This window comes from Geospiza fortis, unplaced genomic scaffold (assembly GCF_000277835.1).
Source record: "Geospiza fortis unplaced genomic scaffold, GeoFor_1.0 scaffold200, whole genome shotgun sequence".
Lineage (NCBI taxonomy): Eukaryota > Metazoa > Chordata > Aves > Passeriformes > Thraupidae > Geospiza > Geospiza fortis.
In genome coordinates, this window is record NW_005054353.1 from 2,849,401 (window position 1) to 2,862,909 (window position 13,509).

Sequence of the window (13,509 nt, forward strand, 5' to 3'; positions counted from 1 at the left end):
GAAGGTTGTTGGAGATGAGATTATTGAATTTTCATGACCATTCTAGTTTAATAGGTGTTTGCTTGAGAGGGGTGCTCTGGGTCTCTGAACATGGTTTTACACGTTGTCTGTTTTTCCAAAACACAGAGACTTTCCTCTCTTCACACGTGGTGAGTGGTTTCCTGTGCAGGCAAATTATTGACTAGTTATGTCTCTATTGCAACATGCAGTCTCTGAACAGGAAAAGACTATTTCCAAATATTTATATTTTTTTATATTCATTGATACTTTGACAGTGATTTTTTGCGTGGAAAAATTATTAGATTTTACTTTTTTTAAAATGAGTATTTATGATACTGTCTCTGCTATATAATAAAAACCCAATGGTATCCCTAAAGTAGCTCTTTAATAGTATTGCTCCTGAAAACGTCTAGAATGGCAGGCAGTTGGGGGAAGTTGAAAAACTGCATTTTTGTATAGGTTTGTTATCTCTCTACATGTTATCCACACTTGGCTCTGAAAACAAATCACATATTTCCTTCCCGCAGCTCTGATGGCTTCTTGTTTCCATCAAACAGCTTTTGAAGCTGCTTGCAAAAAGAGGATTTTGAAATAGTCTTATAGACATGCTCAGTTGCCAAGTTAAAGTGTGACTGAGATGTAAAATGTAATATAAGTAAGAAAATTCCTTCCTTCCTTTTCTAGATAATTTAGCATTAAGTTCTCTAAGGTATATTGCACTGAGGAGTTAGTTGAAACCACATAAAAATAGTTGAAGTCATAAAAAATGACTTCAAGTCTAATGGCAATGAAACATTCCTTCAAAACTGAATGCACAGCTAGAATAGAAAATAAAATTATTTTTAAAAACCCTGAAAGACACATTTGGAGCTAATTTTAATTTTAAACACCAAACCCTTAATTATGTAAAATATGGCCATATAATATACTTATTTTTGTAAAATGTAAGGGTAAATTAACAGTTTAGATTTGTATCTGTTGCTATATTAACAAAAGTGTGAAATTGCACTGTGTATACTGCTAACTCAAATTGAGAAACCATGTCAAATTTTTACCTGTATATTTAATATAGATCTACTAGTTAATTGTTATCAAAATGTGAATTTTTTTGTGGATGCTCTCACTCCTATGAAATAGCCAAAGTTTGTAATGTAAAGAAATATGAACGCTTATGACCTAATATGGACCAAATTCCATAAGAACATTTATCTGTAATGGAATAACCTTGTAAATGTCAGTTTGACATGTTTTGATAAATTTTCTAAAATTGATTTTACCTCCCTTGAGAAACTGAAACTAATCAAACTATAGAAATGATTGAGAAAATTTTGGAAACAGTTGGATTTAGCCTCAGAGTTTTGTAGTTAAACAATCAATATAATTAGGTGAATTAGAGGAAAAATGTGAGAATCTTAGCATAGTTCCAGAAAGAAAGAAAACAAACAACAACAAAACCACCAAACTATATCTATATGTTTCTTTCTGCAAGATATATCAACAGTTAACAACAAACACCAAGACAGTGTGAGAAAATTGTACTCAGGCCCACAACATCAACAAACTTAGATATTATTTAACAACTATTAATTTAACTGTATTTGATATCTGGGTTGTGTTCTCCCTGAGGAATAACATTGCTAATGGTGAATTTAGCACAGGTATGTTAAGCCAGAGCATTCTGAGAATGCCTAACTCAAATAGTCCTGCAGGAGAAATGTATGAGAAAGCTCCTGGGGTGTTTTTCTGAGGCACTTCCAAGAAAGCAAGAGAAAAGGGAAATTATCCACTATTGGTTCATCAAAGCTCTTGCACACTTTCCATTTGAAAGAAGAAAAGTTGCTACCTGTTTTGTTAAACTAACAGGGTAGTCAACAGCATGGTTATTTAGAGAAACATTGTCCATTATTTTAAAATCACTTTAAAGATGTTATCTGGGTGTGCTGGGACTAGCAGCACTATCACACCCTGTTACTGAGGGGAGATTTCATTCACATATTTGAATACACATTTATTTGGTTTTTTTGTATTCTGTTGAAACCATGTGACTTGGATTTTTTAACATGGAGTGAATGTTGAAATACATGCCAAACAACTCCATTTCCTATAATCAAACCAGTGAGCATCAAAATAATTCACTACAAAGAGCCTGTTAAATGTTAGCTAAAACACAGTGTAAATATCTTCTTCTATTATTTGACACAAAGTTAAAGGAGGGCAAGAGCAACATAAATTTTTCATTTCTAAATGTCATCTTAAATTGTGCAGTTGCTTTATCTATGGGTAGCAGACTCCTAATCTAATACTGTTATTAAATAGATGCCAGATTAGGTCAAACAAGGTAAAGATTTTTTTTTTATACATCTTTCTATATTAAAACACTGAAAATAACTCTTTTTTTCCCCCAGTCTTTATTAAATGCAGACCTGAATAATAGGTAACTAGGTAGCCATTTATTTATTATTTAGTTAAATTTTACTGTAAAATCATTTAAATGCAAATTAAAATACAAAGATATTATAAAGTATAAAGAGTTCCTGATGCTTTGTTTGGAAATTTTGGGACAATTTTTTCAGGTTTCAGTTCTGTGTATTGTCTGGGTAACATGCCCATATGGGGATATGTAATATCATTGCTTTGCTTCTTCAAATACTCAGTAAAGTAAAAGAAATGCATTGCTGAAAATTTGCTTATAGCTGTGGTATAAAATGTTTGCATCAGTTAGAATCTCAATAATGCAGTGTGTCTTTAAGTTATTTTTCTCCTTTCAAATCACTGTTTAATTGCACAATTATCTGCACCACCCACCTGGTATCTCCATGAGTCTGCTGAAGGATAATTATCTCCAACAGGGATGGCGGAGTAGGAAGGTGGTGAAGAAGAAACTTTGAGCCAAATTTTTTAAAAAAAAACCCACCACCAAGAATCATAGATATATTCCTCAGAATAAAATGCACAAAACCAAGCCTGTGTTAAAAACAATGCAGTTCTGATAAAAGACATCAGTATTGCACCTTTGGAGCAATGATTTAAAATGCAGTACGGGGAGCACTGTGATAATGTGATACTGATTTTCTCATTTAAAGTCATCTTGATTGAATGTGTGTCAGCTGATAATTTTCTGCTGATAATTGCTATTGTTTCACAACTAAAGTCTTCAAATTGTCAGTTACATTGAGATGGAACATTTCTAGGATTTCATCTATTCCAGGAGACTAGCAGAAATTTCTATAGAATTGGTGTAACAAAAAGCATCCATACCATTATTGGTGGAAAAATTGTTGATGCTTATAAGTAAAGAAAATCTGTTTTTTTCTTTAAAAAACCCAATTATTAAATAAAACTATTCTATTAATGTATTCAATTAAAAAAATGAAATGTAGGAGGGGAAATTACATAACCAGTGCTTTATTCTTGAATGGCATTTGACATTTTCTAAGAGTTAGGAGCTTGACTTTACATTTTGTTCACATAGCTTGTTGGTGCGATTTGCCAGGTGTTTGGGAAGCAGCATGGAAAACATTTTACCACAGAGAACATTACTGTTGCTTTATTCAGATAAGAATATAATCTTTTAGAATGGCATAACTGGACCCTGGAAAAAGTAGTTTTAGTAGTTGCTTTCCATTGTTGAAATGAGTAAGCTGCTCATAGAGCTGTGCCTTTTCTCTGAATCCATATCACTTTATTATTCCTGGCTCCTTTTCCCTTGAACTATTCTGTGCTCAACCTCACAGTCAATGTGATCCCCAGCACAAGTTTTACTTCCTTCCTTCCCCCAATACTTTCCCTAAATTTCATATGACAGCTTTCTTTTTTCTACTACTTTCAATGGCTCTTTCCCCCCTAAATTTCCAGCTGGTTGTCCCCAAGAACCACCTGTTTCTTACTCTACAGTCTGATTAAGCTAATTTCTATTTTGTCACATTGCTAGTTTTTCAGAAAATTGTAACTTGAGAAATTGGGGAGTATTTGGTTAAAGGCAAATTCATACCAGTAAAAAAATATATTTATTTTTAACAATTTAAATAACTTTATAATTTTCCTACATTTAATTTACTATTTCAGTTGAAAAAATGTAAAGGAATGTTACTCAAAATAGAGGATAGTAGTATTGCAAATGATACAATATATTGCTTTAATTGCAATCAGATAATACACTGGAAAAAGCTGAATATGGGAATAAATAAATGGTGATAGAATGAGAGAAATTTCTTGTGAAAATGAGTTTCATCTTGTGTGATGAGAGAAATTTCTTGTGAAATTGAGTTTCATTCATGCAGGCTCTAACAGAAAGGAACACAAAGACTTGTTTTGCAGTCAGATTTATGGATATTCCAATAAGCACAAGGGTGTAATAATGCACAGCACTTTAGCCTTTCCAGAAAAACACTTGGGAGTCTACTGCTCACTGTAGTAGTGAAGGTGGAATGTCAATCATATTTTAGGACCTGGTCACAGAGAGTGAAAATTGAATGGAATAAATTATCTCCTAAATGCCTTTTCTTCACTATTAAATAAAATACCCCAAGCAATAGAGAGCAGCTTAAACTCCCCTTGCTGCATAGGATGAACAGAAAGGTATTCCATGAGGCTCAAGTGAGGTACTCTGTGTGTGAGTGTTTTCAAGCATGCTTCTGAGACTCTTCTGGTTTGCTAAGCCTGATCCTGGATAATAAGTACTTCCAATTTGGCAATCTAATCAGTTGCTGAATCACTGATTTCTTACCCTAATGGTTCACTGAATTTTGTTAGAAAATAGACAAATAGGTGAGAAATATCAGAAAATTTTTAAGTAATTTTCTGTTCACTTTTAAAAAAAGGAAAGCTATCCTGTTTACCTATGTATCTGGAATCTTCTTGTCAGACCAGTGGAAATCACTTTTCACCTGATATGGTGTGGAAGGGGAGATGGTTGTGTGTGTCTTTATAATAATGATCATATTCCAAAATCTATAATGCTGCCTTATTAGACTAACTCCATTATTTTAAGTAAAATGAGTTGTTGCTGCAAATTTTCTGTCTATTCTATCTGTAACAAAATTGGTAATGTTTCTTAAGTCTGTGAGGATGCAGGTTAGGTTCATTTTGCCGTGCCATCATTTTACATACTAGTGCCATGAACTACTATACTGTAGGAAGTAAAAAATATGTGATAAGAGGCTAGAGATCTAAATCAAGGTTGCAAAAAAAAAAAAAAGAAAAAAAGGCATCCTGGAGTTCTTTTGTCATATTAAAAATCTAACATATCTAAATTTTGTCCATTGTCTTCTGAGCATTCCCATGTATATGTGCATATAGGGTAATGATTTTTATTAACAGCTCAAATGATATGTTTAGTTGAGATGGGGATCTGGAACATTACTGGAGTTCTTTTGCACTTAGGCAATGCAAAGCTTAATGTTTTAATGTTTTTACTACATTATAATACATTTACTTTATGATTTTAAGCGGTTTATACTGGGGATTAGCTAAATAAATGTTTTGTATGTTTCAGTTTTGGACATTGAGAATATGGCATGGACATTTTTAGTGTTGCTAACATATTTATAACAGCGTAAAAAAATTATTTGAACCTAAATATATAAAAATGTACAGTAATATATTTAATGGCAAAAAATCAAGTGGTGTGGTATTGGCTGGATGCTCAGAAGAAAGATGGCATTGAAGCATTTTGCTCTGCATGTTGAATCAGGTTGGATATTAAGAAATATTTTTTCACTGAAAGAGAGGAGAGTCTATGCATTAGAACACACTCTCCAGGAAATGGTTAAGTCACCATTTCTGGAAATGTCCAAAAACCAGGTAGAAGTGGCACTTTACAATGTAGTTTAGTGGTATTTGGTCAAAGGTTGTGTTTGATGATCTTTGATAGTGATTCTATGATTCTTTGAAATTAGATTGTATGGTTAACATGGGCTCTGAGAAAAAAAGAAAAGTATGAATAGCCAGTAATTCCAGAGGGTCAGGTCAAGTATAAGCTCATGCTAACCCCACTCCTATATATAGATAGGCAACGTTCTGGGTGATGAGGAAGCTTATTTTAAACTTGTTACAAGTTATTGCATATCAAATTGTATAAGTGGTTGTATCTAAATGCCATCTAAATGCTATCATACTCTTATTCTGAAATCCTGAACTGAATGAAAATAAAAAGAAAAATCAGAAAAGGTTGAAAAGGTTGAACTTCCTGCTAGAAATTCCCAAGAAAAATTTCCAGAACTCGGTAAGGACACTGGAGTTCTGAGTTTCTAGAAGTATTAGAACAAAACTCAATACCAGAAGTTGGGCAATCAATGTAGTTTGGTGGAGATATGAAAAGTTATTAGGACTGAAATCCTAAGCAGAACACGACCTGATGGTTTCTCATTCATGTACAAATAAGTGAAGTGAACAGTCTGGGATGTTCCTGCTTATGGGCAGTAAGTAATCTACTTGCAAATAGCATGTGCATTTCTGTGCATACTCATGTTCTGCAACACATGTTCTGCCTGAAGTCCTAGTTTTGTTTAAGACATTGGTTTTTAAATAATGGTTAAATACATTGTATTTATTGATGTTGTATATTTTTCAAAGACTACCAGGAAAACTTATCAGTGGTTCACTGGAAAGATAAAGTGAATTGTTAAAATTAAAATGTCATTGACCAACTGGAAACACTGCATTGCTTATTAATAGTAGAGCAAGAGTTTTGAGATGTTAATTCCAGGGTTGCACCTGTATAATTCAAAGGCATATTGCTGTGGACATAGCCTGGCAATGTATCCATATAGTGGAGAGAATAACCTGGTATGCAGTTGTTTGCCATCATCCTACATTTAGCTCCTGGGTGGGAGACTCCTAGATTTTTATTTGATTGTTCTTCCTATGGGTGTGCATATATTCCAAAGAATATTTTAAGATCGTGGTGAATTTTTTTAATGTTTCTTGACAACATGCTGACTGACAGGCTGTTATGGGTAGACTGTTTTTCATACTTAGGTCTTTACATTACTTTAGAAACATTCATAGTTTTTCACAGCTTGCAGTGTAAACTCTGTGATCATTTTAATAATTATTAGTCCTTCTTCAAATTTTAACTATATCATGTCAAATTGGGCCCTGTTGAATTGTCTACAGCTCCTTCTTGTAACAAACTGCAAAATTTAAATTGCATAATCAGGGATTTAAATTAGTTGTTTATAGTGGAAACTCTTTTGCATTTATTTGACAAGAAGTGAACACAAAGACATCTCATACTATATGTAATTGACCTAATATAAGGAATATTTTCATGTGGGTGATGGTGCATTTTATCCTCATGCAAAAGAGGTAAATATACTAAGTGTAAGTAACATACCTACTGGTAACACTGTGTTTGATTCCTGGAAAAAAAAATAATAAGAAAATTAAGATACAAGAAATAAAAATGAAGGATGAGGTTTTCCATGTTTCTTGTGAAGTCAATTTATACTTCCAATGTGGTCAGTTGTGATTAAACTTCCCTTTGAAATATCCCAGCTTCAGGGAAACTGTAGTCACTCCTTGTTAATGGTAAACCCCTCTCTTTTCCAAACCCATTTCCCTGTACTGTGTGCATATAATTATAGTAAAAGTAAAATGACTTTGTTCTATTTTTGATAATTGGAGAATATCTAGTGTAACAAATATATTTAAAATATATAAATTTTTACATTGTTTCATAATACAAATAAAATATAAATAACTTAGTTTTATTCTATGAATTGCATTTGGGTTTTTTTGGTATATTCTGGTACTGATATTATATCTTTTAATAATTTTTTTAAATAATGAAACACTTTGATCTAAATTCACCTTTTATCCCAATATGATCAGTATTAGGAGAACTTACACCTAGAAATGGGAAAGCCCTGGAGCTATATGGGGACAGATTTCAAAATGGTGGTAGCCTTTCAGACAGATTAGGTAAATCTCTTTCAGAGATATTTTTCATACTAAGTTATGACTGCCTTCAAAGAAGGAAATAAGCAATCCAACTTCTTGAGTTGCTTTCAGAGATTTATGCATTTTTTGCTTCCTAACTGAAATACTGTAGAAAATCCCAAATTTTAGCTATCTTCTTGATCCATAATTTCCCACTGGCTTCTCAGAATAAATATGTGAAACATCTAGATAATTTTATGTTTAGAAACATAGATCATATTATTTTATTAATAAGTCCAGTGTTCTTAAACCATGATGTCATGATTATAATGTTTTCTGTTTTGTGTTGTGTATCATTCTTTCTCCATCTTATTGTCTCATATCTGTATTTTTCTTTCTGCCATCACCTCAGTCATTATGTTACTTTACCTCGTTCCCGGTACACCCAGTCCTCAGATCACCATTACAGGGATGTCAGGTATATGTTTTCCTCTGTGTGACTATGTGTGGGCAATGCATGTACTTCTGTGTACCTACATGTCCCCTTCTGGTTTTATTTGTCTCTGTATAGTGGTAGAAAACTTAGAAGTTGAGTTAGTATCATCATTAGATTTGTTAACATAGTGTGCGCACAAACACTGGGTAATTCTTCCTGCGCTTCACTTGAACATTTTATCACTTCCAATAGTCTATAATTGATGGCCCTCAAAGATAATGCTTTATGTACATCACTCTGATGTCTTTTAGAGAATACATAAAGAAAATAATTTAAACCAGCAAACACTAATACCTGCTAATAGTGTTATTTTAGTATGCATAAAATCCTATATGAGTGGCTGTGTTAAAGGTATGATAAAACTGGAGAGTGATACCTTTCTCAGCCTAGAAGATCTTGTAGCTGTGAGCCAATATACTTAAATTTTTTAAAGTAGTTTTGCAAAGTTCACCAAAGTTTCAGTCATGTTCTGTTCCAGTGTTTTGTTCTGTTGCTGACATTGCTTGCTTTTCATGTTGTTTTGTCCTCGTTTCATCTTTTTGTTGCTTTTCATTGTGTTCACCCATTCTGTTTTGGCAGCCAGGATCACACAATGTATCCTCTGTTTTGTGAAGATGCAATCAGATTGCTCCGCTCCCGTACGATGTGCCGTACCTATTCTGAGGGTGCTTACTATGATCTTGAGAGGTATAACTGATGTGGAGTGTGCCATTAGCTCTGCCACACTGACACTGCCATGTTAGATTTACAAACTGGGAATGTGATCTGTGTTTTAAGAGATAAACACATGCAGTGAATATGTTTTTATAATACTCTGCCTCTTAAAACTGACTACTTGGGGCCATGGGTAAATCCCAAGAGGTACCAAATAGCTTTGCAGAAGCCAGTTTTAAATAGATTATATGAATATTATATATCTGTGTCTTTTATAACCCTTATTTTTGCTGGAATTTTCCAGAGCACTTGTAGTATTTATTATTCTCTTTGAAATAACAAGAAAAGCGTATCTACTTTAAAGTAACACAGTAAGAGCGTCTGCTGAAGTCTTATACTTTGCTTAACTTAAAAATAGATTGAAAAGTAAAAGTGTATGCTTATGTGAGCTTATGTTGTGTATATTTGTATAATGCATATTCTGTGATTTAGGAATACTTGTACACACTCACAATACCTGTGTGTGATTGCAGAACATCATAGTTCCTATTTACACATGAAATATATGGAGAAAGAATTTGAGCCCATAACAATATCTGTGAAATAACTTGCCACTTGAAATACAGTGGCTTTTAAGTTATGCTGCTCAAGTACTATAATTAAGATATTTTCAAAAATGTTGCAAAACCAAAAAAAGTTTACATAGCTGTGTGTAAATAGAAGTAAGAATTTCAAACTGAAAACTGTGAGCCAGTCAAAGGGAAGTGGTGACTTCAGATCAGATACAATGGTTGATAGAGGTGTTGCTTTAAAAGAGGGCCGTAAAAATTTCCAAAGCAAGTAAAGAACTCTTTATATATTAACTTCATGGCTGCCCTCTGGATATGAGTCTGAGAAGTTCATTAATGCTTGCTCTGTATTCAGATCATATGTCACCATATTTTTAAGTGAATGTGAAATTACTTTTGCATGCAGAAACAAAAAGGATCTGAAAAATCCTTTGAAAGAAATATTTCTTTTTTAAAATTCTCCAAAGTTATGGTATATTAAACATTTTAACATTTAGAACTCAGTCAAGCATTTGTTTTGAAATTATGCTGTTTTACATGAAACCTAGTATAAAGGAAATGTATAAATATTTCTGTCCACATCTAAAAACTTCGATAAGGAAAGGGATTTTTTGTTTGTTTTCTTAAAATGCATGATGAATTGTGCTCATTTGTATGTTATTTCAATAATTAATTTTTATATACTTTTTTTGCCTTAGATATATGCTCTGATTTGCACTAGTTTCTGTGAACCTGTTTCAGATTACTGGTTATGTCTGTGACAGTTCGGATATTAGTGAAAGTTGGAGCTATTCTCAAATTGTCTTACTTTGAGGTTCTTGACTTGTAAATCTCAATCTTTGTTTCTGAAGTTAATCTCTCAAAAATAAAGTAAAATCAATGAAAATAAAGTGCAAAAGTTACAGTATTTCAAAAAGATGAAAAAGCTAGGATTTAAGTAGTTGGAAAATCCTTTCCAGGGCTTTATGGAACAGAAGGTTATTAAAGCTAATTCTGCCTGAGATCAGAAATGAAAATCTGACATGAAGTGGAATATTTCTAGCTCACTGTTAGAACAGTATCTTGAGATTCCTTGGGCCTAGGAACTGATCCTGGATTCTATGATCCTCTTGAATTCCAGGCTGCCTGAGGGTAACATCAGTGTTCAAGTCACTTGAGTCATCCTACCAGATATGAACTCCTCTCAATACCTCACAGCCACAATTGTAGTTCCTGGATCTTCATCCTTTTTGTCTTCCTGTATTCTAACAGCAATTTAAGAACAATTTATAGCATAATCGTTATTCAGTTTCTCCTCAGACATTGAAAAACACCAAGTAATTTTCTATTCCTCATTTTTATTGTAAATATATGAACAATTACTTTTTAAACAGCATTTCCTCTTTTATCTTTACACGTTTTGACAGTTCAGTGCTTACTCTAAAATACATTATTTTGTAGGCCAAGGTGTTTTTCCTGTCTTCTTTGTTCCACCTTCTTAATCAATGTCTTGTTGATACCAAGCAACTACATCTCTTCCTGTCTTTTACTTTCACTTTATCATGCATATGAAACAACTTTCCAGTTTCCACTATTCACCAAAATAGCAAATATTGATTTGTACAGTCCAGCTTTCAGGAAAGAGTCTTTCATCTGGGACAGAGAGTTTTTTATCTCATGTCACTCTGAATCCATCAGTGTCTGTGTCCTGCAGGCAAATAAATATATAGACATATTAGTCAAAATTCCTTGCCTTTGTTATTCGTGGCTCCTTTTATTGCTTATATTGTTGTCATTCACAGCCACCCCATTAACTCTTGTGGTTTCTTCTAGCATTTTTTTCCTTTTTTTTTTTCCCACAGAGTGACTACTTAGTTGTCTTTCATCTTTTCTCTGCTAAAGTTTGTGTCAAACTTTAAAGTCTCTTTATCTGATATGACAGACTTCAGTTCATTAGTTCTAGGACACATTTACGTTATCAAAAACCTTAATTTCTGAGGTCATTCTTAGGTTATGATTTTGTTTTTCTGGTGGCTTCCCCCTTTTGAAGAAGTCCAGCTCTGCCCCTCCCGAAAGGAACAGCAGCATAGACAAGATATTTACTCCAGCATATGCCTAGGAAAGGCAGTAAGCACCTGTGCATCTTCAGTGACTTCAGAGCCCTTAGGACCTGGGCTCTTCCCAAGAGCATCCTGCTGCTCTGTGCCACACCCCAAGGTCCCTTGACTGTTCAAAGTTCCAATCAGCATGGTAGCAGCAGCTGGGATCAGTTCACCCTGCTGCAGCTACTCACACTGCCTGTACACAAGGCATCATGGCTGGACGTGCAGAGCTTTACTTACACTTATTTATATCTCCCAGTTCAGAATCCTGCAGAGTTATATGGGCAAATTCATAACTGGAAAATAACTCTTTAAATTGTCTGACACACCAATGATCTCAAAAACAAAGTAATGTTCTCAAGGTTCTTATTCTTAACCTTTTTCTTGTGTTTAAAAAATTATTATCAGTTCATTCCAAATAAAATTGTGCTGAAAACCTCATTGTATGAAGTTCTTTCTCAGCTTCCCTACCTAAGAGCTCAGCTTAATCATCAAGAACACACTGTGCAATTTATTTTTTCCACTTAGCCTTTGAGTTTAGCATTTGTAGGTCCATAAAAGCTGCTTTGTGTATGTTTTGTGCAGCATGTGAGGTTTCTTTCAGGCAGAATTTCTGTTGTTTCACTTAAGGAAATATTTTGCTTCCATTTTCTTTCCTGACTTTTGTTTTACCCAGCAGACATTTTCTAACATCAAAATCTTACTTTTGTTGAACATTCTCTGTTGTTCAAGTACCAGTTTTCTGTCAATGTAGCTTTTTACTTCCATGAAATATGTGTGCATTGATCAATTGTTCTCAGTAAGTTGTTAATTATTTCTGAATCAAATTTGAAAGCAGGATTTTAAATTTCATATATATATATGAAAATATATGTTCAGAATATATAGCTGAATTGAAGATAAATGAGCTCCATCTTCATCACATCTTAATAATACAGTAAGGGAATACATAATGAAAAAAGCATGCTCTAAAATGTCTGAAATATCTGTGCTATTTATTCCACATTCAGGAGGACTAGGCAGGAGAGAAGAGTGCCTAATTCATATTATGATGACACAGCCTATACTCCTGAAAGGTATTTTAATTTATATAGTAAAAATAGATAGAGTTAAGTAATAAATTTTTATGAAGCATAGTCTAAAATTCTAATTGACTTAGACTAATGGTATTTAAATTTACAGTGCACTTTATGCCATATTTCTCTAAATACAGAACAACTAATCTCCATAGTTTTAAGTACCTCATTTTCTTTTTAGCCCTCCATTAATTTGACTTCGGATTTTTTTAAGCATAATTCTTAGCTTGAAAATTTTTTTATTTATTAGATGTGGGAGGAAAACTGAATAGTACAGAGGAGCTTAGGTACAACTGAAGGTTTTTCTAAACTTAACTGCACCATAATTCTAATGGCTAACCTTTTCTGTCACTAGAAATGATTCTAGGGCAATTTACAGTCCTCAACTTCATTCTTTCAATAACCTGAGTACCCTAAGATGATACTCAGATTTTAGCATGTTACTGCCCACATTGACTTAAAAAAGGACTACCCAAATGCTTTCAAATTGATTTTGAGTGTTTACCATGCTAGGAACCAAAGTACCGTTGTTCTTCCTAAATTTTATGTGTATAATGTATCACAATGAGCATAATATCACTAAAATCTGACATGTAGTCTGAAAAGTTTTGGAGTGTCTCTGGAAATAGTTATTTGATAACAGCTGTTCATGTTTAAAGAGCTAGGCCAAAAGAGAAGGAAATCTGAAGGAAATAGCAAATCAATGTTCCTCTCCCTCTTTAAATGTCTGATTTTTGTCTATGTTATGAGAA

General features: G+C 33.4%; 1 protein-coding gene across 14 annotated transcripts in view; it reads left to right on the forward strand.

The window, feature by feature from the left end:
* RIMS2 (regulating synaptic membrane exocytosis 2) overlaps window positions 1-13,509 on the forward strand; it is a 357,283-nt gene that overhangs the window by 201,534 nt on the left and 142,240 nt on the right. For 11 of the 14 annotated variants that reach the window (XM_031058961.1, XM_031058971.1, XM_031058957.1 and 8 more), the window contains one exon: window positions 12,692-12,757. The exons of the other annotated variants lie outside the window; for them this stretch is intronic. In XM_031058961.1, the coding sequence (XP_030914821.1) occupies window positions 12,692-12,757 (66 nt within the window). The remainder of the gene's footprint in view (window positions 1-12,691; window positions 12,758-13,509) is intronic. 14 annotated transcript variants of the gene reach the window in all.